The 25,295-nt window shown below is 55.3% G+C and overlaps 1 protein-coding gene across 1 annotated transcript; it reads left to right on the top strand.

The window, feature by feature from the left end:
* Nucleotides 1–25,181, top strand: TBX4 (T-box transcription factor 4). Its single transcript, XM_082371450.1, has 8 exons — nucleotides 1–284; nucleotides 1,061–1,155; nucleotides 9,316–9,435; nucleotides 10,679–10,826; nucleotides 20,783–20,935; nucleotides 21,885–21,973; nucleotides 22,106–22,341; nucleotides 24,268–25,181. Exons 1-8 carry the CDS (start codon nucleotides 90–92, stop codon nucleotides 24,903–24,905), a joined length of 1,674 nt encoding a protein of 557 aa, XP_082227576.1. The 5' UTR covers nucleotides 1–89; the 3' UTR covers nucleotides 24,906–25,181.
* Nucleotides 25,182–25,295: the final 114 nt, after the last annotated feature.

Here is a 25,295-nt window from a genome sequence, read left to right as displayed (position 1 = left end):
CCGCCACCCGCGGCTCGGCTCCAGGGCTGCCGGGTCTCAGGCGCGTGTGGACCTGGGCATGTGACTCGCGTGTGCTGTGCCCACAGGAGATGCTGCAGGATAAGGGCCTGTCGGAGAGCGAGGAGGCCTTCCGGGCCCCGGGCTCGGTGCTCGGCGAGGCCAGCGCCGCCAACGCCGCCAACGCCCCCGAGCCCGCGCTGGCCGCGCCGGGCCTCAGCGGAGCCGCGCTCGGCAGCCCCCCGGGCCCCGGCGCCGACGTCGCCACCAATGCCGCCGCCGAGCAGGTAGGGCGGGGCCGGGCAGGCCGTCGGGTGGAGGTCGGGCGTCGGTTTGTCTGCAGGGCCGCCTGTGTCGGTCAACCGCCCCACTGCGGGCAGGACTGTCTGCCTGTTCGCGCTCCCCTGGGCAGGGCTCGCCTTCTGCCCTTCGTCCTTGCTCCACCTCGAGCCCTTGAGGCTGCTCTGGGACAGGCCGGGGAGGGGAGCCCGCGGCGGAGCGAGCCCAGGAAAACAGTCCAGCTCCGACGACCCTGAGAGGGCGGGGACAAAAGCCTGGGACCAGGCGGGGTGAGTAGCCCTTGGCCGGGTGCTTGCGGGAGCCGCCGCCGAGCTCCGAGGCCGAGGGGACATCACCGTGACCCTGTGCACGCCCTCTGCCTGTGCGGGTCTGCAGGACGTGTCTGCGGGTGCGCGCCTCTGGCCGAGGGTGTGTGTGCCCATCCTGTGCTGGTGTGTCTGCCCGCAAGCCTGTGGCTATGTCGGGCCACGTGGAGTGTTTATGTTTGTGTAAGAGTGTCTCATCTACCCTGGCACAGTCGGTTAGTGTGTCCTCTGCGGGCCCGTCTGTAGGTGCAGCTCTGAAGAAGGGGGTTTCAGCCACTGATTAAATTTTTAAAAATTCACCAATGGTACAGAATAATTTTTTGAAACGACATCTCGAGGCGCGGGCGCCTGGGGCTGGCAGTGTCCTTCATGGTCCCTTGGGTCTGTGCTCCCCTTTCTGATGGCTCCGCATGGAGCCGTGGGCAGGGCGACACAAGTCCCCTCTCTCCCATCCCTAGACTATCGAGAACATCAAGGTGGGCCTGCATGAGAAGGAGCTCTGGAAGAAGTTTCACGAGGCGGGCACCGAGATGATCATCACCAAGGCGGGCAGGTCAGCGCTGGTTTTACTTCGGGGGGGGATGACGGATGGGGGCAGTGGGGAGCCCCACGGGCTCCCTTAGCAGTCCTCTCAGTCTTCAGCCCAGGGGGCAACGGGAGTCCCCTTCGCCATTCTGGCCTTAGCTCCAAGTCCGGCCACAGCATCGGAACTGGCCTCGGCAGCCCGCAGGGGGCTACACCACAAGGGAGAGGCACGGGCTGGAGGGAGGGGAGGGGCGGTGATATGCAAATGAAACGCAAACAGGGTCGCGTTGCTGGAGGTCCCCGCTCCAGCACTTTTGGCCCCTGGGGGGCTGCTTTGTCCTCCTCCTTTTGGGGAGCTGCTGGGTTTCTCAGGATTGACTGGGGACCCGGAGATGCCCCTCAACAGATTGAGGAAAGGGGAATGGGACCATGTTTTCCTATTTCCATTACTTTTCCCGGGGCAGCTCGAACCCCAAGTCTCTCATCCCACGGGCGCCGCTCTGCCAGTTGCCAGCACCCTCCTCGGCCAAGGCGAAGGCACCGTTGGGCCCTGTGTGTGTGTTGTTCGGGGAGTAGCCTCGGGTGGCTGCCAGAGAGGGATGATTTATAAAGCGGAACCATCTTTAAAATGTGCTGGTGTCTGTGGGAGAGAGCCCAGAGGAGAGGGAAAGAGGAGGAAGACGGGGCATGATGGAGAGATTCGCTGGGGTGGTGCCCCCCGGGTGGGGTTGGCATCGCAAGGAGAGCGGTTACCAGGTGAAGGGAGATGGCTGCAGATGGAGAAACTGGAAGGTTCAGGTTCAGGTTCAGAAACGTCCTCCCCCCTACTCTGCCTCCTCCACAAACTCACACTGGATTTTGGTCCCCAGGGTACAGTTTAGGTGTGAAAATGTCCCTTTATCTGACAGTGGACCCATAGTTGGGTTTTCTGAGGAATAAGATGGTGAAGCTTCAAGGGCCGGGGATGGGGAGTCAGACCTGGGCGGGGGGTGGGGGTGGGGGGCTACACGTTCCGCTCACCTACTTCCATCTGTGCAACCCTCAGGCCAGGTACTTTAGAGTCTATGCCCTTTCCTCATCTCCATCTGTAAAATAATAGGTTTTTCTTTATACAGTTTCATGTAAAGCCCTTAGCACAGCTCCTGGCACGTGTAAGCACACAATAAATGCTAGCGAATACTGTTCATCATAATTAGAGAAATGTCTGGCATTTACTCAGCGTTTTTCTTCTACTTTTTAGAAAGCTCTGCTGAACTGCTTAGGGAATGATGGGTCAGAGGAAACAAAAAGCTGGCAGTTTGCTGTATGCAGAGTAGGGGTGCTGGGTCCTTCCAGTCTGCTTACTGACAGGCCTTGCGAATTTTCCTTTGTTTTGTTGGGGGAGGGGGTCTGGGAACTCGGCTGCCCTCTTGCCTAAGTCAGGGAGGTGGCAGGGCCACCCAGGGCCTCTATCGGGGGAAGGAACAAGGAAATGTCAGGACTTGAGTTTGCTGCATTTTGGGGATGGGGAAGGAGGGTGCACTGGGGAACGTGGTGGGGGAACAGTCGTTGAGGACGGTGGGGACCAGGTGTCACAAGGCCTGCCTCTTCCTAGTTGTGTGCACTTGGGCTAGTCCCCAGACTTCCTGTGGCTCAGAGGTGTCAGGTAAAACAGGATGGTGACTCTAGACCTACCTGCCGTCCTTCCTTTTTCAGTTACTGTGAGACTCAAACCAGGGACCTTATGAGCAGTGCTTGGTAAATTGTTGAGTGGATTATAGGTGTGAAGAGGGGATTTATTTCTTGTTACTGCTGGGATGTAGAGAAGAAAAGAAGAGAAGGATCCAGAACTTCCATTTTGAGGTAGCAGAAATAACCTTGTCTCTTGAAAATGAAGGGCCAGCATGTTCTTTGGGCATGCGTGGCCTCTGCCATTTTAAACAAGGCATTTGTGATTCTCCTCAGTGGGGTTTCCTGCACCTGCATGGGTCCTCCTCCCTCCCTTCCCCAACACACATACGCGCACACGCGCGCACACGCACACATTTCCAGAGGTGACTGGCTTCAGGCAGGTATTTGTGCCTGATCCTAGTGGCAGAAGAGGCACATCACTAGAGGCTTAGAGGCAGGCCTCAGGGAATGATGATAATAATTTTTAAATGACCATGACGATGTTGGCCAATAAGGAATTCATCGCAGTCTTTCCCTGGCAGAAAGTTATCCTTGCACCAGGTCTAACCCTTAGGAAAGTCACTAGCCTTATCCCCTGCCTGCACGGTTCTCACAGACCCTTCTTCCTCCTGCATAGCTGCCCACGGTCTTCAGAGACCACTTTCACCCCTCTGACCCCGTGTCCCCCTCCTCCCCGCTGCCTCCTTCCCACCTCAGCCTTGGAATGCACTGTGCTTTGCTCGGGCTTGTGGCCCTTCAACGTCCTGTCCAGCGCCTCTCCCTCTCCTCTTCTTTGTGTCTTTACCATCACCTTCCTGGGACACTTCTATTTCTCAGCAGACGGCCTGGACATTTCTCCTGAACCTTGAATCATAGATTCCTAGACCGCTTGAGCTGGAGGAGAACCAAGAGAACATAAACCCAACCCCTGAGAAGGGAAGGCATTTGGCTCTTGCCCATAGAAGCAGAGTTAGGCAGCTGCCAGGTCTACACAAGCCAAGCAATGATGCCCTTCCCCCCAGAATAAACCCCTAACTTTGAGAAACTCCCTTCATTGCTTGTTTAAGGGGGCCTGCTCAAGGTGGAGTTGTTGCTCTGCCCTAGAGACCCTGACTGGTTAGGGGCATGATTGCTCTCTGGTTGGCCCGTGGAGGCATGGTGGGGGGGTGGGGGTGGGGCGGGGGCTGGAGGAAAGGAGCCCGAATGTTCTCAAGCCAGTATGAGTCCTTAGTCACAAGCCTCTGCCTTAAGCCCTTGAAGAGCTGAAGGCCAAAGGAAAAAAGGGTCCCCTTCATTGGATAGTGATTTTGAATTCTCAGACAACTTGAGCTGGTGAATAACATGCCAGCCACAGTTCAAGCCATCAATTTCTGAATGCTTGGGGTCCCCCGATGTCAGGTGTACAATGGGGCCACAGCCTTCCCTAGCCAGTCTCTGTCTCTCTCAGGCCCCTGCACCCAGAGAGTTTATGCCCTTAACTGCAGAGAACAGAGCCTTCTCTGCTTCCTCACATCCCTGCCAAGCTTGATACATGTGAGAAACTGCATTTTCTCCCAAACACAGATAAAAGTGAGCTCTACAAAATTTAAATATAAACCTCCCCAATATGAAAATTTCCTAACCGTCTGACTGCTCTACTCCTAGGTCATGGTTTTGCCACCAGATAAATCTCCACTATCAGCCTTCATAGCCTGTTGAGTTCAATGTTGCTTGTGTTAGTGACAGTGAATTTGTGTTTGAAAAATGAACTACTGATGAGAACTCCTGTTGAACCTGTATTGTTTGTTATTCTGAGGCAAGGATTTGGCCCGGCTTAATCCGGGGCTTCAAAGCCAGTTGCCCTTGCTCTGTACACAGAACGTCAGAGCCCAGTGGCGTGGGTGATAAGAGAAGTAAGGGTTGAAGACACTGGGAAAGTGGGTTGGGGAGAGAGTGCTTTGATCTCTTTCTAAAGTATTTTCTGAAAGCAAAAGTCTATCAGAAGGAAGTGTCTTCAAAAAAATCTGAGAGAAGCAACTGGCCTTCCCAAACAGCATCCATTCCACACACCCTCTCTCCTGCCCCCCACCTCAGGGAAAATATTTCTTAAAAATGCTTTGAGTGAAGTAGAAAACTCTGTGTGTGTGTAAAGTGGAAATAAATTACATAGCTCTGTCATTGCTCTCAGAAATCATTTGGCCACAAAAGCTTTGGTCTCAGTATAGACGGCACCCCTACCTCCCGCCCCCAAACTTAGCCTTAGTTGCTAGGCCCTGGCCTCTTTCCAACACACCCAGAATTCTTCTTTAAGACCCCAAGACACTAGGGATAGAAAACGGATGGCGTTTTCTGTGGACCCCTACCCTTTTCCTGCATCCCTTTCCTTTCAAACTCTGGCCTCCACGGGCCTCTGTATGTGTTTATGTACACATATTTATGATATATACATACACATAATTTTTTAATATCAATTTTATTGAAGTGGAACACTTCTGCAGAAAAGTGAACAAATCTTGATTGTACAGCTCCACAGACTTTCACCAAATGAACACACTGGTGTTAGCACCACCCAGATAAAGAAACAGCACGTTACTGGCCCCCAGAATCCCTCTTGTCTGCCCTCCCAGTCACCGCCTCTCCCCACCTCGAACCCCCTCTCCAGACTTCTCACCCCTTCGATTTGGTTTTGCACCTACATTTCAGGGAAGGCACATATGGCCGCTCCTGGGGTTCCGGATCCCCCTGAGGAAGCCGGGGGTGTGGTGGATTTGGGGTTGGGGGGCTCTGCTAATTGGAGAGAATCTGGTGGGTCCCCTCGGTTCGTTCTTTCCTGCCCCCCACGCCCATGGATTGGTGGGGAGCGAATAGGTCAGCACCTTGAATTTGGCCACCCGTTTGGCCCGGGACCGGGCGCCCCGCGGCTCTCTGAGCCCAGCTGAAACTTACTTGGCCCCTCTCTCAGTTCGTCTTTACGGGTTTGTTGCCAAAATCAAAATGCCCCAAACCCTTGCCCGGCGCCCCGCAAGCCTCCAACACGGAGAAACGTCCAAGGAAGCTTATCTTAGCAGTTCATTCTAAAACCATTTCCGAGTATGAAGTAGATAAGGCTCCACGCCCGCACCCTTTCAGAGCCTGTTTCATGATCAGAGGAGAGACCCCCGGCTTTCATCTCCTCCCGGGGCCGGCGGGGCAGGCGGCTTGTTTATTCCCTGGCGGAGCAGTTTCCGCGAGGGCCGGGAGCGCCCCAAATGCCTGCGGACCGGGAGTCCGAGGCGGGCGGGGAACCAGAGCCGGGAGAGGGCGCCAGGGCCGCAGAGAGAAGGCGCGCAGGGCACGGGGAAGGGGTGCGGAGGGGCGCAGGGAGCGGGTGGGACAGAAGGCGCACCGAGCAGGGGTCTGGGTGGCTGCCGGGTGTTGAGGACAGGGAGCCGGGGCTTCACGGCCACCAGCGCTGGCCAGTGGCAGGGCTGAGTGGGATACGGGCTGCGCAGAGTCACTACTTCCCTGCTTGGCCCTCCCTCCTTCCCTCCCTCCCTCCCTGTCCCACTGAGGTGTTCATTTCCGCCCCCCCCCCATAGATGATGGTTTTCAGGTACATTTTCTTTTGGTCCTAAATCACAGAAGCAATTTACAACTCACTCTATGGTTTCATCTGTTTCAATAGAGAGGACCTTTACAGGGCGGGGTGAGCCCAGAGGAAGTCACAGGTCCCAGTTCAGCTTGGCCTCTGTGGCCTGAGTCCTGCCCTCCTGGTGAACACTCCCGTGCCAGGCCTCTCGGCTCCTACCTTAGACCCTCTGGAACCAAGGGCAGATGCCCTCAGCTTGGGCAGGAGGCCCATGGGGCTGGAAGAGTGTGCGCTTCAGCTGCACACTTAGCCCGTCCCGCACTCCAGGCAGGACCTTCATCCTCCTGGAGCCGCTAGGTGGGGAAAGGATAGTGCCTGGGCTCCCCGCTGGGTGTGTTCTCCACGGCCCAGAAGCAGCCACCAAACTGGACGCTAACAGAGGCGGAGACGCCTGTTTCCATGAAGGCAGCGGTGCTCACCTGGCCAGCTCAGGCCAGCTCAGCCTGGAACAGAGGACTTTTGAACTCCCCATTCAAACCACAGATCTCATCGTCCCTCCTGATTTCTGAGGGCAGTTCCCCTACAAAGAGGGAAAGGCAGGGCAGAGGATAGGAGACACCTTCCTTCCCTGCCCCAACTTCCTTAAAACCTCCTGGAGGCTGGTATCCGTCAGGAATCTGGTCCACGGTCAGCTTCCAGGAGAGGCCAAATCACAGGACACCAGCCCCATGCCTTGGGAGGCCGAGGACAGGCTCCTTGCCAGCCTTCTCAAAAGCACTAGTCATGTCCGCCTGGCCTCCTGAGCTGCTGAGGTGAAGTACACTAGGACGTAGAAGGGCAAGGGCAGGACCCCATACCCACCCCCTTCAGCCTAGGTTATGAAGACCGTTGAAGTGGGAGCCAGCCGTTTTCTCCTGGCCCGCTTTGTGGACGCTGGCTGGGGGGAGCGGGGGAAGCTGTGCCTGCCCTCTGCTGTCGCCACCTGGAGTGATTATAGGAGAAGCAGGCTGAGTGCAGGGCACTGGTACCAGGCCAGCCCGAAGCCCAGCCAGGGCTGCCCCACTCTGTGGCTGTTTCTGTAGCAGTTACAAAATGGTAGCCTGCAGGGGACGGGATTCTTGGCCTTCCCCCAGGGAGGCAGGAGCTGAGCGAACTGCTGCCTCCCTCCCCTTCAGCCTGAGGCCCACCTGGAGAGAGGCTGGGCCAGGGAGAGGGTGGTGCAGGCTCCAGCTGTGCCCCCGGGCCGGCTGGGCAGGGGGCTGGTAAGCAGGAGGCAGCACTGGATTCCTGGGGAGGGGGTGGGGTGGACATTTGAAAACGCTTTCAATTGACATCTGAGACAAATTCTTCCACACGGTTTATGAGTCCCTAGACTTGCCGCTAGAACTGCCCTCCTCTCTCCAGGCACACACGCACGCACTCCACCGGGTACGCACGCACATGTGCCTGTGCACACACATGGTCACACAGCTCCCGCACCCCTGGCCCACCGCAGCACTCATGGGCCTGTCCTCCAGCGGGAGAGGGTGCACACGCTGGGGCACCCTCCACCCCAGGGTCCTGGCCTGGGCTTGCCGTAGGGTCTGCCACCTTGTGGGGGCCTGGATCCCTCTGGAAGCCCTGCTCTGTCAAGGTAAGCTGGTTCCCTGTCGACAAAATGGGGGACTCCAGTCATCTGTTTGAGGTGTTTAGGACAGCTTCTCCTGAGGGTTCCCATTGCTGTCTCTCAGCTTCATGAGAGCCGGAGGGCCCCCTGATGGCTTTCTCAGAGTGGACAGCTCGGGCTTCTACCAGCTCAGGGGATTTGGCTCCCCGTGGCCTTAGTGTCTTCAGTTAGGTTTGGCTTCTGCCTCTCTCTTGGGGACATCTTTGGGGGAGATCAGCTAGGAGGGGGTGGGAGCATCTGAGGAGGACAGAGGAAGTTCCCCTCTGAGGAAGTCCGGTGTCAGGGACCTGGTGACCAGGGGAGGGTACCCCGCAGGTATGGGTACAAGCTGTTGTATGTTTGGTGTGCTGAGGGGTCTGAGGAAGCTCTTCTCTAGAATGTTCCCTGAGCCTCAGGGTCCTGGACAGTTTCATCATGGGCTGCAGGAACTGCAAAACTTTCTGCTTTTTTGCTGACTCTGTTTTCATAGAGGTAGGTCATACCACGGGTCTGTGGAGGAAGCAGTGCAGTGGGGGTCAGTGGTAAGAGCTGTAAGTGGACTCATTTAATCCACACAGCAACCTATGAGATTGGTAGTCCCATTTTAGAGATAAGGAAACCAAGGCATAGAGAGATCCAAGCAAGCTGCCCAAGGCATCATGGTTTGTCAGTGGTGGGGCCAGGCTGTGGACCACGGCAGGGAGGTTCTAGAATCCATGCTCTGCTCCTCAAGGCTCCTAGACTGACTTTCCGCGATACCCAGTGAGTGCGCACAGGCCCAGGCAAGGCATTCACAGGGATAAACACCTCTGCTAAACACACAGAAGGCATCCAGAGACCGAGCAGCACTCCTGCTCTCCTGCGAGTTGGTTTGAGGCCTGGGGGTTTCCATAGAGACATGACCTAGAGGAGGCATCTCATTGATCATGGAAGCAGCTGACAGGGACTTCCAGGTCTTCTGCTCTGGGCCCCTGTAATGCCCACCCGCCACCCCAGAACTTTCGTTGTGTATGGATGACAGACAGGAGGGAAATTAAGGCAGCCTGGTTGGGGTTGAGATCCTCTCTCACATCCTGGCCGGGGTCTCTGTGCTTTAGCTGCTCACAGCCACAGACTGACAGCTGCAGGGGCTCAGAGGGAGCAGCTTGTGCAGCCCTTTCCTTGTAGAGGGGGGAGGCTGACCAGAGAGGGAAGCAACTTACCCAAGGTCACAAAGCTCTGCCCAGTGCCGAGATCTCTTGCTAAAGAGGCAGTGCCTCTTAAGGCCTTCTGTCCCCTCGCCCACTCTGTGCCACCTCTCCTGGTGCTCTGTCCACGCCTCTGCGTCATCTCTCGGCTTCCCCCAGGAGGATGTTCCCCAGCTACAAGGTAAAAGTCACAGGCATGAACCCCAAGACCAAGTACATCCTGCTGATCGACATCGTCCCCGCGGATGACCACCGCTACAAGTTCTGTGACAACAAATGGTAAGAACCCGGGACCCTCACGTCGCCCGCCTTCCCACTCTCACACCCATCCCCACCTGATGTTTGGTCCAGGGACTTACCAGTTAGTCCCAGTGATTGGCCAGATCCGCAGCCTTGGGCACCAGGCCTGCTGAGGCTACAGGGTCATCAAATGTTCGCACACCTGCTGCTGGTGGGGCAGGGGCTGGGGCTGAAAATGAGCCACAGTGTTTGGGCTTTTGGTGGATTTCAAGGGTCTGTGCTCTCCCCACAGCTGTGAACGAACAGGGTGGGTGCCTGTGCTTTGGGATGACAGATGAGCCCCCAGCACTGGGCAGGTTTAGGCTCTGGCGGCTCTGTGCTCGGGGAGGGGGGCAGAAGATAGAAGCCACTTTCCTTGAGGGGCTTTGGTATTCCATAGTTAGGGCCCAGTTACCTGGGCTGTGGTGTCTCTCTTCTGTTCCTACACTCACTTGCTCTTTGGCCGCAGAGGCTTCCCTCTTAAGCTGTGTCCCCCATCCAGAGAGAGTAGTCAGGTTGAAGGGTGAAACCAAGCTGGGACCGGGTGAATAAACGCTGGGCTGCTTTTCCTGAGGCCATCCCGTTAGTACCCTGTCTGCCCCCAGAGCCCAGGACAGCGCCCAGGGAGAGAGAGGGATGAATGAATCCACAGTCCGAGACGTGGGCTCAGCGGTGGATGAGTAATAGGGCTGCAGAGGCTGGACCCAGGAGGCCAGATTCGGTGGTCAGGTCCTGCCAAGGGCTTGTCTCTGTTCTGTCTTTGGGCTGGAATAGCACTCAGAGCAGCTTTTGGCTCAGGGGACAGCTACCAGTTAGTTTCTTATGATTGTTTTGGGGGCAAGCAATTTGAAAATTGCCTACATCCTCTGAGAAGCTACCTCCAAACTTACAACATTTAAAAATTGTAAATATAACACATACATGGAAGTGCCTAAATCTCCCCACAACATACTTGTGATTAGCCCCATTCCTTCAAGTAAATCATCACATGTCTCTGTAATTTCACTTTCTCTTTCTTACTGCAGTGAAATACAGGAGGTTCAGAAACGCTCTCCCTCCCCAGCACTCTTTCCTCTGTCCCTCCCTCTTACCCCCAAAGCCCTAAATTGACAGTCTGATAGGATCGGCAGGTGATTTGGTTCTCAGGTCTCTGGGGATTTGCTCTCAGAGGGCACAGGGAATCTGGGCTCCCCCACGCGGCAGGGCAATCAACTGCTCCGGCTTCTCCGTGCTCTGTTGGCAGGATGGTGGCAGGGAAGGCTGAGCCGGCCATGCCGGGAAGGCTCTACGTTCACCCGGATTCTCCTGCCACTGGGGCGCACTGGATGCGGCAGCTGGTCTCCTTCCAGAAGCTGAAGCTGACAAACAACCACCTGGACCCCTTCGGCCATGTAAGCATGGGGCTGCCTGGCCTTGAGGGCGAGTCCTGGGGCAGTGTTGGGGATGGGCCGGTCCAGGGATCTGGGATCTGGAGAATCCATTCTCGGGATCCAGCTCCAGGCCGGTTTGTGGAAGGAGCACAGGGTCTGAGTCCCACAGCAGAACATCCTTCCCCTAGCACTTTCTGGCTGGGTAACTTTGGGCAAGTTTCTTAGCCTTTTTGAGCCTTAGTTTCCTTGTCTAGAACATGGAGATGACCATGTGAGAATTAAAGGAGAGATTACGCATGAGGCACTTTGTGCCTAAGAGGCTCCAAATAAATGGCAACTATGACAACGACGACGGTGATGGACCAAATCTCAGCTTCAGTTTCCCCAAATCTGGCCTTGCTGGAGCCTAAGACAAGTGAACCTCCTTGAGAAAGAGTCACTGATGAGTTCTGAAGCCTGTCTCTGGCGTGTACCGTCTGCCTGGCCCGGCAGCCACCTGCCCTGGAAGGGAAGGCCTCGCTCTGGCTCCTGTGTCAGCGCCTTCCTGGCCTTGCCCGGGACCTGGCTGTCACAAGAGAGATTCTGGAGCCCCAGGGATCCTGCTGCTGATGCCCCATCCAGGCTGCTGAAGCTCATTCTTTCCCCCGTCTGTCCCTGGCAGGCCCACAAAAGCTTTTTATGTGGAAATTTTTAGCTCAAGTGTGTGGCAAACAGAAGCCTAGGGACCTGGTATCATCTGCCAGGGAGCAGGCCTCGCCCCTCTAGGCTACCCATGGTTACCCTGGAAACGCAGGGCGGGGTGTGGTGGAGCGGGCGCAGTCGAGGCTCCTCGATGCCGTTGCCCGGGCTGCACCCATGACACTCATACCGTCCATGTGGATGGTGGTGGTGGGGGGGAAGCAGGGGTGGGCGCTGTGCAGGCATGTGCCTCTTTGATGCCTCAGTTCTATTTCTGGGGAGCTGTGTGCAAATCAGAATTCTGTGAATCATAGTTCCTTAATGGAAAATGCCAGTGATGCTTCATTTCTGATTGATTGGTGTGTAACTGGCAAGCAGCTCTCAGTTCTCATTTTCTCAGAGTCTGTTCAGTTCTCTTCTGGGTCACTGGTGATCTCTAAACCAGCAATTAGGAGGCTGCTTCATTAACATAATAAACTCCTGACTTCTCTGTTTTGCGAGCAGCATGGGCTTTCCCGCGCGGGGCAGGCAGATGCCGTTGGGTGTGTGACAGAGACATGCAGGTGTGCGTGGTGACGTGTACTCATGTAGCCCCAGCCTCTGCCGGGGGGTGGAGACAAGCCACCATCCAACGGGGAGGGTCAGCCAAGCCCCCACCTCTCAGAGCACAGGGTCTTTTAACCAAGGGCCAGAGGGGCCTCCCATTCTGGCCAAGACTTTGCTACCGGTCAGCTCCTACCTGGCCTCCTCTGCTTGGCCAGGCTGTGGGATCAACCTCAAAAGGTTAGCAAGGGCCTCAGTGGTGGGAGGTGGGAAGCCACATCTCTGCCCACAATTGCACACACACGCAGACCCCAGGGGACAGACCACTGGGGTGGACACAGAGCTTGGCGGAAGCTGGATCTTTGGGCGAGTGACCAGAAGTACCCAGGGAATCGAAGCTCTGGAGAATTTTGGATGCACAGCTTGCTGTCATGGTTCCCAGCTGCAGGGATGGCTCTGAGGGCTCTTCCACCTCCCTGGGCCCCTGCAGAATGTGGCAGGGGAGAGAGCCAGGTGGTTGAAAAGCTGGGATTTTTAGGAATCGGGAGACCTGGCCTTCATAGCCCAGCAGTAGGTTTCCCAGCCTGGCTTGCCTCTGTGGTGGCTCTACTGGAGTCCATAAGAGGTTTGCAATAACGGTGCATATAGTCTTGAGTCTGGGCCAGTGGGGCTGCTTGTTGGGCTCGTGTCGTTGGGGGTGCCCCTGGCTACACTCGCCGTGCCTGCCTGGGGCTCGCCTCTCCTCGGCAGGAGGGAGATTCCCCGTACTAACCCAGCTTCCTCCCTGGAGGGTTCGGTGCAGAGCATCTTCCTTCTCCCCGTCCCCGAATTTACCCAGCGTGTGCAATCTATTGGTTACGACACCCCTTGTGGGGTGGCAGGGCTCAGGGAGATGAGGTGCTTGTCTCAGGAGCTGGGAGTAAAGGAGCAGAGCGTGGGCCCCTGCCTCCTGATGCCTAGTCCCGCACTCCTTTGGCTTCTCCACCTGTCTCTCTGTACCCAGGGCCTGAGCTGTCAGATCTTCAGCCATTTGGAGCATCACTGGAGAGGAGCAGCCTTTGCCCGTGCAGGCCAGGGCTGTGGAGGATGAGCTAACTTCCTCGACATACCAAGGCAAAGTGGCCCATTTGAACCTTGGCTTTCTGCTCCTTGGTCTGTGCCACCTGGAGTCGTGAGCTCTCCCAGTCGCCCTTCCTGGCTTCTTGGTGCAGGAGCCTGGGAAAGAGCCATCTCATACTGTGAACTTGCCCCCGACAAGTCCCTCTGCACAGCTCACCTCCACACTTGCAATTTTCTCTAAAAGCTTCCAGACCTCAAGGAACTTTCTCCAGCCAAATGGACTGTGGACTTTCCCCTTGGGTCTCACAGTATCTCAGAGACTTTAGCAGCTGTCTCCCATTTGCAGACTTCCCCCAGGAGAAGGGTCCAGAGTCCAGGAACCCCTCAGGCCACAGGGCCACATGTTCTGAAAAGACAGGATTGGCTTCTGACTAGAAAACTCCTGTGGGTTTTTGCTGTGAATCCAGGAAAGCCCTCTGTTCTTGAGGGGTAGGTTCAGGGTGTGACCCCTGGGTTCTGGGTGTAAGTCTAGGGGCAGAGGACTGGCGGGCAGCAGGAGCAGAAAGGATCAGGGGGCTGGGGCCGGGCTGGGCTGCTCCACTTCAGCTCCACTGCTGTGGCTCCGCTGGCTACAGAGGGTGCCTGCCATCCTCCCCTCCTACTCGCCAGCCCCTCCCACCCCTAGCAGGGTCCTGTGCCGGGTGACCACGTGATGGGAAGAGAAGCTGCTTCGGCAAATTGAAGAGGGCCTCACTGGGGTGGGGCCTGCGTCCTGCAGTGGGACATGGAGGTGGCTGGCACGTGGGTCTTACTTTTCTCCTGATCTGGAGGCAGGGAGGGGACGGCTGCAGTGAGGGGTGTGTGTGTGTGTGTGTGTGTGTGTGTGTGTGTGTGTGTGTGTGTGTGTGAAGGGGAATGGCCGTCTTCACCACCTCTTGTGTCTCAGCACTCCCAGATTGCCGAGGTAAAAGGTTAGCTTTTGATTGCAGGCATAGTAGGTCTCACTGTTCCAGAGGCAAAATTAGCCCCGGACTGGGGGTGTGGGCTCCCAGGCCACAAAGTGGCACATGCGCCATCCCCTCGGTGTGCTTCCTTCTCCAGCCACAGGCCTCTTAGCCTAGTTCGTTACTGCTGAGCCTTGGAATCCAAGCTCAAATGCCACATCTTCAGGGAGACAGTTCAGGGTCCCCATTATATGCTCTCGGAGCACCATGCACCTTTCTGTCCAAGTACTTACCACAGTTATAATTTTATACTTATTTGTCAAATTTGTTTTTGAATAGGAAATACATTCACATGGTTTAAAAATCAATCAAGGAGTAAATAAAACACGTCTGCAATGAGACATTTCCCTCCCCTGGTTCCCCATCCACCTAGTTTTTTCCAGCTCTGGCCACAGGTAACCATTGTTACTAATTTCTTCTCAGTGTTTCTTTTTGCATATGCAGGCGGAATACAGAGTCTCAAATCCCTTCTTTTCCACACAAAAGGTAACATACTATAAACACTTTGCACCTTGCTTTGTAAACTTAGTGTATCATGGAGATCATTCCATTCATGTAGAGCTGCCTCATTCCTTTCTTTACAGCTGTATAGAATTTCATCATGTGATCGTTCCATTAATTATGTAGCCTGTCCTTATTGAAGGAATTAGATGTTTTCCTATATTTGCTCTTTTGATTAAGCTTGTACATATGTCGTTTTATACCTATGGCAAGTATTCTTCCTGAGAAATTGCCTGTTCAAGGGGTGCTTGGATTTGCAATTTGTAATTCTGCCCTCGACTGGAGTCCCAGTGATGTGTATTCCCACCATCGCTGTAGGCTCACGAACATGGTGGGAGAGAAAGGTTTGCATCTTTGCCAGTTTGATGGGTGAAATATAGATGTCAGTTTTAGTTTCAATTTATATTTCCTTTATTATGAGTGAGATTAAGCATCTTTTTTATATGTATCTCCTCTTCGGTCCTTATCCTTTGCTCATTTTTCTCTTAGATTTTTTTTTCAATCACCTATCCATTCTAGGAGCTTTTATAAATTAGGAAGATTTCGCTCCTAATCTGGGATGTTGAATTGCTTATATGTTTTTCCCGTTTGTCACTTGTCTTTTGGTTTAGCCTATAGTGGTATTCCTACACAGAAGTTTTTGATTGAATGTGTTGGTCTTTTCTCTGTGGGTTCTGGATTTTGAGTAATTGAAAGCCCCTCTCCACTCTTTACTTATAAGGGAGTTTTCTTCTAGTATTTTATGGAATTATTATTACACTTAAACCATTGATCCTTTTGGAATTTATTCTGGCATTCTACATGAGGCGTGAATCCAACTTTTTTTTTTTCTAGAGAGCTATCCAGTGGTTCCCAACACCAATAACTGACTGGTCCCCTTCCCTCTCTGGTTTAGGATGCCTTATTTCTGTACACTAAATCCCCTTCTGAATCTGTGTCTGTTCGTGTGCCAGTGCCTTAACTGTTGAGACTTCATAATAGGTTTTAGTGTCTGGCAGGCTTGGTCCCCCTGCATTGCTCTTTTTTTTCAGAGTTTTCTTGGCTGGTCTTGTCTATTTTTTTATATGAGCTTTAGAATCAGCTTGTAGTGTTGAGAAAGAAACTTGCTTGTATTTTTATTAGAATCATTTTAAATTATAAATTGACTTAGGGAGGATTGATAGGGATGCTGAAGTCTGATTTGTGTCCTTCAAAGGTGTATTCAAGTTTTCTTCCCGAGGTCCTACACATTTGCTGCAAGCTATGTCATCTTGTTTGTTACTATTATCAATGCAGTCTCTGGTCCACTACTTTTTCTCACCACTGATTTTTGCTTGATTTTTGGATTACCGTGTGACTTCCCCACTGGATGGTAAACCGTGAGGTTTTTCATCACCATTGTGTCCTGGTGCCTGGCAGTGTGAGTGGTGGTGAGCAGTGAGTGAGTGAACCTGCTGACGGGGGGATTATTTAGACAGAGAAGACACTTCCTCCGCTGGGTGCCGATGTCCCCCCAAAGCATATGCCAGCCAGTGGGGACCCAGAACTATTGGTCTCCCTCTTTTCCTCCCACGTTTGCTGAACCCTGACAATGCACCACGCCTTGCCGGGCGCTCTGGGACATAGACTACCCATCCGGCTCCAGACTCGGCCTCACCCTCCCCAGCCACAGGGGTGCAGGTGCAGGTACGAGCTAAGGCTCGGAGAGCAGTGCTGGTGCTGGCTCCGCTTCCCGTCGCTGTCTGACGTTGGGCAGATGCCTTCCCCCGCTTGAGCCTCAGTTCCTTGCCTGTTAAAATGGGGCTAATAATAATACCTCCTTTACAGGGATGTTGTAAAGATCAATTGTGCGATGTGTGTAGAATACTCAGCGCAGGGCCTGGCACAGAGGCTGCGTTCAGTCAACACTGGCTGTCATTGCTGTGCCTGGGAGGGAAGGTGGGAAGGCAGCTGCCCTGGGCGTGAGGCCTCAGGCCTGTCTGACCCAGGCCTCTTGAGTCGGCTGACGGGTTTTCCGACTCAGTTCTAGTTTGGATATTCTTCGGGCCAATCTTTGGGTCTCTCCGGTCTTAGTTTTGTTGTGTTTTTTTCTTTTTCCTCTAAGTTGCAGATTCTGTCTCTTTCCTAAACCTCTTTGCGGGGCTGGAGAGGGTAAGAAGGATGATGGAGAAGGTCGTCTTAGGAAGTAAAAATGTGATGCAGGAGAAAATTTGGTCTTAATATATGACAAGCGGACATCAGCCCCACTTGTCGTGCGGCTGGCATCCAGGTACGCTGTGCTCTACGATGGGCGACAGGGCCTGGTGAATCCTCATCCCCTGCAGTGTTTGGTTGAAACCTTATCCTTAATTACCGAGCTTGTTGTTGAGAGCAGTGTGTGCTGTCTCAAGGGCCATCTGGAATCTTCCCCGGATTCAATCTCCAGCCAGCTGTGTGTCCTTGGGCAAGTCACGTTCCCGCTACTAGCCTCCTGTTCCTCGTCTGTACAATTAGGAGGTGAACTAGAATGATCTCTAAGGTCTGTCCCTCCATGCCCTGGTGTGCTGTGATTCCAGCACAGATGAATCTGGGCCTCGTTAGCCAAGCACGCTATGGCGATCTCTTGAGGAGATGGATGTTTGGCGCTATCACAATTGCGAAAATAGAACAGGCCTCTGACTTGTAGCCAGAACATAATGAATCCCATTTCTGTAGAACAGTGATGACGACGGGACCAGCCGTGTAGTGGGGTTTGTTGACGTGGCTGGCCCATTTGACCCAACATCCTCTGCAAGAAACATAGATGTGAGATTCTGGCTAAACAGTTTAATGCGGCGCCTGAGGAACTTCCGAGTAAAGCCAGGTGCGAGTCACTGAGGTGGCTTCCCATTCTCCCAGGCCGTCGGGACCGATGCTGTGCTTTGTGTCTGCATTGGTTCAATGGGTGGAACTTTCTTCCACACACCTGTCCAAGTTCCAGACTGTCAGAGGCGGGAGGGGTGTTTGGGACCACTTAGTCGAAGGCCTCACTTTACATATGGGGACCCCGATGACTGGAGGGGAAGAGCTTGCTCAGGACTTGCAGCTGGTGGGCAGAGATCCATAGAAGCTTCTGGGCCTCTCTTGGCTTCTCTGTGGCTGGGATTGGACTCCCCAGTGGCCCCTACCTGCCCTTGCAAGTCTGGCAGTTGCTCTCTTCCCAGATTTCCCTGCCAGCCTGTCTGGTTCCCTCTCCTAGAAGGTGTGTTTGGCAATCTCTCCACCCTTGTCATCCAGGACCTTGTCTGATAGGCTACGGATTCGGCCTTTATCCCAGGGGGCAAGAGGGAGCCATCAAAGGTGGCATCATGAATTTAAGATATTTACTGAGCCCTAAATACTGGCAGGAGTTCGGGGGCCAGCGGACAAGGGAGGCAAGAGGAAGAAATACAAAGGGCCCTGCTCTCAAGCAATGTAGTCTTCCTGGATGAGCCAGAAGGTTCTAAGCAAGGGAGTGACCTGATCTGATGTGTAGCAGGTGAAATGGAGAGGAAGTAGATGGAGGCAGGGAGGGGGCTGCTGCAGAGCCCAGTGAGAGGCGGCGGGGCCTGAGCCAGGGCTGCGCAGGGGGAATGGAGGAGCCTTTGTTTTACAGGTGGAGTCACAGGCCTTGGTCACTGATTGGACCTGGAGATGGGTGACAGTGAGGGGGAGGGGATTGATGATGCCCAGGGCTCTGGCTGGACTGTCACAGCCTGTGACTGCCCAGGTGGCAGAGGAGCAGGGTGGGTGCTGCTGTTTGTCCCAAGGTGTCCTTAAGGGACGGCACAGCCTCACTGCGTGGTGACTGCAACATCTGCTTTGGGTTCTGTCCGCCCGTTGTCTGTGTTCTCCCCTTGGGCGCCCCACCACCCCCCGCCAGGGGAGCTGGCCTGATGCAGGGTTAGCCCTGCGTGTCAGGGGGCTGGAGCGTGGGAGTGATCATGGAAGGATTGTCTGTGCACATGTTTGATCACTACTTTTGACCTGAAAAGTGCCTTAGAGGTTATCCTGTCTCTAGTGAGCAAAGAAAGACAAGGGAGGAGGGGACAGAGAGTTTGTGGTCATGGCCCAGGTCTTTCTCCGCCCATATCCTGGTCTTGCACTTACTTGTTCCTGTTTTGAAGTAAAGGAGCCTGGAGGTACAAAAGGAATAAGAGATATGGCCCTTTCTCTTGAGGAGTTATAATTTAATTGAAGGGACAGGAAGAAATGGGAAGCCGCTAGGAAGCAGCACAATAGCCAAGTAGACGATGCATGGAAAGGAAGTTTCAGAATTGGGAGTTCAGAGCAGCCCTTAGTAGTGTGGGAAGACTTCCTGGAAGAGTTGGGCCTTGAGATGATAGGCCTAGAAGGTGAGGGAGAATGGGAAAGGAAGATCAAGGCAGCAGAGGGAACTGCCCGTGCAAAGGTGCAGAGGCAGGAATCTGGCATCTAGGCTACCTCCCGGGTAGGCAGGTGCCGGGTCTCCTGGGCACTGGGGTCCTTTGTGGGCTCCGGCAGCGTGGGTACAGTGCAGGGTGACAGAGTAACCTAAAGGGTCTGGGAGGTGTTTCCCAACCCCCAGCCCCTCTCCCGAGGGGCCCCTTCCCAGGCTCCTGGAACACGAAGTCCGTTGAGGCCTCCCCGGGCAGGACTTGTGCCCTTCAGTCTCACGCTGAGGTTTGCTTGGCAGGCTCCCAGCTGGGCAGTGGGTCCCCAGCTGCAGGATTGGGGATTTGGGGAGCTCTGTACTTGCCCCAAGAGGGTCCAGAGGTTTGTCACTGAGGGCTGAGTGAGGAGTGGCCCGTGCAGAAGAGCTAGTTTCTGCTGGACGGAGCTGCCCAGCCAAACCGAGGAGCCCAGGGCAAGTCAGAGCCTACAGCCCGGCTCCTGGGCTGCCCGCGCCCTTGGCTGAGCCTCTCCCTGGGCTGCCTCTGTCCCCAGGGTGTGAGGAGAGCAGAACCTCACCAGACAAAGGCTTCAGCCCAGGCTTGCCACAGAAGAGCCTGGCTCGGGCCCCTTGCTTGGCACTCTGGTCACTCAGGGGTTAAATCTTTCACTAAGCCTCAGCCCCAGGCCTGGTCCTTGGGAACCTGGAAGGGTGAGAGGCAGCAGAGCCAGCCCAAGGGAGGGGCACTCCCTGCGGAGAGAAAGGAGCTCAGAGGGGACCAGCCTCACCCAGTCAGGACAGGAGCCAAAGGGTTAACAAAAGCAGCGGTGCTGATAAAATGCCCCAAATGCCTGGTCCTACCTCCAATGGGAAGGGCGTCTGGTAAATGTCAACGATAAAAAATACATTTTAATGGCACATGATGCTGCGCTACCGTGGGGCACAGCCAAATGGAGTGGGTTTGGGGCCACAACTACCGTGTGTTTCTCCCAGGGCTCTGGGCCAAGTCTCCTGGGCTCTTCGCCTTTTGCCCCAGGCATCCTCAAGGGCTGGGGGTGCCTGGGGCCTCTGGGCTTCCTCCTACCTTGGTACCTTGAACTCTAGTCCCTGATGGCACTCCCCTCCTGGCTGTGAGCTGCCTGGGACAGGTCTGAAGGCAGAGTGCCTCTGGGTGTCCCCAGTGTCCCCTCAGTAGGCCTCTGTGAATGAAGGAAGGAGTGACCCGAGGGAACAGGTCGGAGTGCACCATTTTCCTCAGCATCCCCCCTCCCCCATCTTGCAAACCCTGGGCTGTGAAGCTGCTTTTGTTGCTGACAAATGTGAGAGGAGGGGCTGAGCGCCCACCGCTGACAACTCTCCGAAAGGCAGGTCCCAAATAAGTGGGGAGGGGTGAGCAGGGGAAGAAGAGCAGGATAGGACAGGGGGAAGCCTGGGGAAGAGTCAGCCTGCCGGGCTGCAAGCTGAGGCTCGGAGAAGTCGAGGGACTTGCCTGAGATCACACAGTGAGTCAGTGGCACCTGGACTTTTCGCCTACAACTCAGAATTCCACCAACTACACTGTGCTGAGTTCATTGGGGCTTTTAAATGGTTATGTCCCCATTTCCACACTGAAGGGTCTGTAATATCCGGGAGGTCCTGGGACCAGGAGTTGGTGCTGGAGCAGAGAGTCCAAGTGGGGCCCAGGGGCCTGGTTCTTCAACCTTCAAGGGAGGTTTGGACCTTTCTGGGCTCAGCCCCTGGAGCCCGGGTTTTTAGGACAAGGAAAGCCAGCCCCAGGCCAGCTGAATGAGGCCGAAGACAAGAGGGTGGGGACCCGGAGCTCAGAAGAGACCCTTCTCTTCCAGATCATCCTCAACTCCATGCACAAGTACCAGCCGCGGCTACACATCGTGAAGGCTGACGAGAACAATGCTTTTGGCTCCAAAAACACAGCCTTCTGCACCCACGTGTTCCCAGAAACTTCCTTCATCTCTGTGACCTCCTACCAGAATCACAAGGTACAGCCCCACCGCCCCGCATGTCTGTGCCATCACAGAGGTAGGAAGTGAAGCCCCGATGCAGCAGGGCTGAGGCAGGCAGGGCAGGCGCCTCAGGAACCTGCTAAGCCCTGCAGAGCAGTGAGAAATGGTGATGTGCAGGAAAGGAGACCAGATTCCTGAACCCCCAGCACAAAGTAACTGTGGTCTCTATGCTGGGGATGCACAGAGTTGGCAACTGTAGAGACCGGGAGCGTGGAGCTTGCCCTGTGGCTCAGTGCTGGGCCCTTTCGTTCTACAGTCTTCTTCTCCCAGGTGGGATTCTGCACCTGCAGAGAGAAGGGGATGGAACAGGGAGAGGAGCCCTGGGGCACTGCCAGCTGTGTGGGAGCAGGTGACTGAGCCATCTGGAGGCCCTTCCCAGGCAGCGGTCACAGGGGTCCTGGCATGTCCTGGCCCACCTCCCACCCCAGCCCGACCATCCCAAACTGCCTCCCGATCCCCGCCCGGGCCACTCTCCCCTGCCTCCCTGCCTTCGCCCACGCCATCCTTCTCAGAAGGCTTTCACATCTGCACAGTGGGACTGGCCAGATCGGGGGAAGGATCTTAGGCAGAAGAGTGACAGAGTCAGGTTTGCATTTAGAAGAGTCACGCAGAACCTGATGTGGCAGTTGCACTGGAGGCGGGTGATGTGGACGGCAAGCTGCCACAGGCCCCCGGAGAGGATGCCGAGGGGCTGAATCGAGGTCGCACAGCGGGCGGGAGAGCGGGAGACAGAACCAGGGGCTCTGCCGCAAGTGGAAGGGATAGGAGCCCGCGACGTGAAGGGCAAGGCCAAGGAGGCCTCAGCAAGACGCAACTTCCCCAGACACTGCGGGGGTTCTGAATGTGCCTGGGGTCGGGGAGGAAGGCCAGAGGCCAGCCCAGTCCTCTCCCCCCAGTGACTCTACCGTGTATCCTGTCCTGACAGATCACACAGCTGAAAATTGAGAACAACCCTTTTGCCAAGGGGTTCCGGGGCAGTGACGACAGTGACCTGCGTGTGGCCCGGCTGCAGAGGTGGGGCTGCTCCGGCCTGGGGGTGGGGCGGGTGGGGCGGGTGGACTGGGTTCAAGCACAGGGACTCCGTAACCCTCAAGGTATCGCCACTCGCTTCCCGCCTCCCGCTGACTGTCCTCCCCTCGCCCCCAGCAAAGAATATCCCGTGATCTCCAAAAGCATCATGAGGCAGAGGCTCGTCTCCACCCAGCTGTCATCCAAGCCTGACGTCAGCCCCCTGCATGGGGCTCACCAGGCGCTCCAGCACTACCAGTACGAGAACGGGGCTCACATGCAGTTCGCTGCGGCTGAGCCCCAGGACCTTCCCCTCAACACCTTCCCAGCCCAGAGGGACTCCAGCCTCTTCTATCACTGCCTGAAAAGACGAGGTACCTCTCTCCTGGTCTAGAAGCCCTGGAGGGTCGGGGGGGGGTGACACTCTCCCCACAAACACTCCCCACTGCACATGTGAGCACACATGGGCGCGCGCGCGCGCGCGCACACACACACACACACACACACCTGGTTATTGTGTGGCCTGGGAGAGGGAGCCTGACGCGTTGGGGACTGTGCCCAGGCTCAGTGCAGGGATGTGCTTCTTGCTTTTCACGCAGCCCTCAGAACCCTCACAGGCAGCTTGCGGCCTTGGTGTCCCCAGACACCGGTACCCCTCCCGAGCCCCAGGTGCTGCTTTGAGCGGGGTGGGCAGAGGACACAAGTCAGCCAGGCTCTGTCTCTAGGTGTGGGAGGAGGTGGAAGCATCACAATCCCGAGGTTTCCATTCAGGGAGGCGATCTCCATCCTAACACAGGGAGTCCCTAGCACAGGCTCCCCACCTCATCACACCAGATCTGCAGAGGCTTCTTGAAAGTGGCAGGGAGCTGTTGTGGATGCAGATTGGGGACCAGGAAGACAGGCAACACACTTGTCCGTGCTGGCTTCTTTGTGAGGAAGAGGAGCCCTGAGCCGAGAACCAGATGTGCTCTGGTACCAGGTCTCGATTTTTCCCTCTATAAAATATGAATGATTAGTGTTATTACACCAGAAGTCCTCACAGGGCCACTGAATTGTCTTGGGAATGAGTTTGGGGACTTTTGCTTGCAATCCAGAATGTTCTCTCAGCCCAGCTCCTAGGGACCAGCCAGGCAGGCCCCTGAGTACCCACCACACCAGGTCCAGTAGAACTAGTGACCTAGAGCAGGGGCTGGCAAACTGTGGCCTTTGGACCAAATCTGGCCTGCTGTCTGTTTTTGTTCAGCCTGTGAGTCATACAAAATGGTTTTTACATTTTAAATAGTTGAAAAACGTCAAGACTGTTTCATGATATATGAACGTTATATGAAATTCAAAGTTTGGTATCCATAAATAAAGTCTTATTGGAACACAGCCAAACACATTTATTTACCTATTGTCTGTGGCCGCTTTCCTGTTGAGAATCCCTAGAGAAAACAGAAGGAGGGAGACCAAGACAAGCGACCGGACAAGTGTTCTTAATTCGTTGAGTGGGCTGTCGCCCAAGTCCTCAGGCCTGGGTCATCCCTGCATCCCAGGGGAGCCCGTGCTTGTCCAGAGAGTCAAGCCCTCATGCTTGAGGATGTTGAAAGACACACATCCATGGTTTGGAGCAGTTAATGTCATCTTTCCCGAGACAGAGTATTAGCTTAGCCTTAAAAGTGCAAGTCACCTTTTACTTATTAACAGCTCCATTTCTTAATTGTGTAAACCCTGTTATGTTGGAATCTGTGTAATTACAATCTGATGGGACTTCTTTGAACATATGTAGGGTTTACTTCCTCCTCTAAAAGCAATAGGAGCGTGACTGTGAGTAGCTTTGTCTTGCTAAGGCCTTCCTGGGAGTGGAGGATTGAGGCCGAAGCATCGCGGCTTTAATTTTCTGGCTAATTCAGGCAGATGTAGCCTCTGGGCCCGGTTTGGGCTGGCAGTTGCTTGCACTTTCCTTGGCCAGGGTGGGCCTAGCCTGAGTGCCAATGCACATTAAGGCCTCTTACCATCCCCCAGAGTCAGGGTGGCAAAGGATCAAAGCTATACGCTGCCTGGCTAAACACATCACTCAGTGTCCAGTGATGCAGTGTGCCCCATGGCCTTTGAGCGTGGTCCATGATCCGACCGCTTCTTGGCTGCTGCCACCTTTGAAAAGCTGTAGCTGATTAAAATGGTTCTGGGAGTGCCGTGGTAGTGTGGGGCAGTGGGGGCCCTGAATGACAAGGATGGGCTGTCCTAGCGTCCAGCGGGGGTATTCGGGGCCCTGGGCTGGCGGAAGTGGCTCTTCCTGAGGTTTCTTTGTCTTCTGGCAGACAGTGCCCGCCACCTGGACTTACCCTGCAAAAGATCTTATCTGGAAGCTCCCACTGCAGTGGGGGAGGATCATTATTTCCGGTCTCCCCCTCCCTACGACCAACAGATGCTAAGCCCCTCCTACTGCAGTGAGGTGACCCCACGAGAAGCCTGCATGTACTCAGGTTCAGGGACCGAGATCGCCGGGGTGTCCGGGGTGGACGACTTGCCCCCGCCCCCACTGAGCTGTAACATGTGGACGTCAGTGTCGCCGTACACGAGCTACAGCGTTCAGACCGTGGAGACTGTGCCTTACCAGTCCTTCCCCACGCACTTCACCGCCACCACTATGATGCCCCGGCTGCCCCCCATCTCGGCTCCGAGCTCCCAGCCGCCCGGAAGCGCCCACTTCAGCGTCTACAATCAGCTCTCACAGTCTCAGGTCCGAGAGCGAGAGCGGGGGCCCAGCGCCTCCTTCCCGAGGGAGCGCGGCCTCCCCGGCACGGGCACCGGCACCGCGTGCGAGCGGAAGCCGCCCTCGCCGCATCTGAATGCTGCCAATGAGTTTCTCTACTCGCAGAGCTTCTCCTTGTCCCGGGAAGCCTCCTTACAGTATCATTCAGGAATGGGGACTGTGGAGAACTGGACTGACGGATGACTCCCAGGGCCCGTCCACAGCCCCAGGACCGTGCTAACCCAGTATTAACCTCTGAGGGTGGCGTGCACTACCAAGAAACACAGGAAGGCGTCATAAAGGGTGCGGTGCGAGCGCGCGTGAGCGTTTCTTTGGAGGGCATCTATCTTCTGACATACGACTGAGGCCATGACAAAGGAAAAAACACACTTATCTCGGAAGTGATTTTGGCTGCAGGACCTGGATCCATTGTTATCTGATATCTCTTGACATGCCCATGGGTGGGATGGGAGTGGAGAGTTCAGGTGGTGAGGTCTCTCCTGCAGGGGAAGTCGGGGGAAGGTTCTCCTTGCTGGGGGGTGGGGGGGGAGGGGTCTCTGCACATCTTAAGAGTCCTGGCCTTGCAAGGGAGCT

The sequence above is a fragment of the Balaenoptera borealis genome (genome assembly GCF_965194805.1).
Source record: "Balaenoptera borealis genome assembly, chromosome: 20".
In the NCBI taxonomy this organism is placed as follows: Eukaryota; Metazoa; Chordata; class Mammalia; order Artiodactyla; family Balaenopteridae; genus Balaenoptera; species Balaenoptera borealis.
Note: the sequence above shows the minus strand (reverse complement) of the source record. Positions and strands in the feature narration are given on the sequence as shown.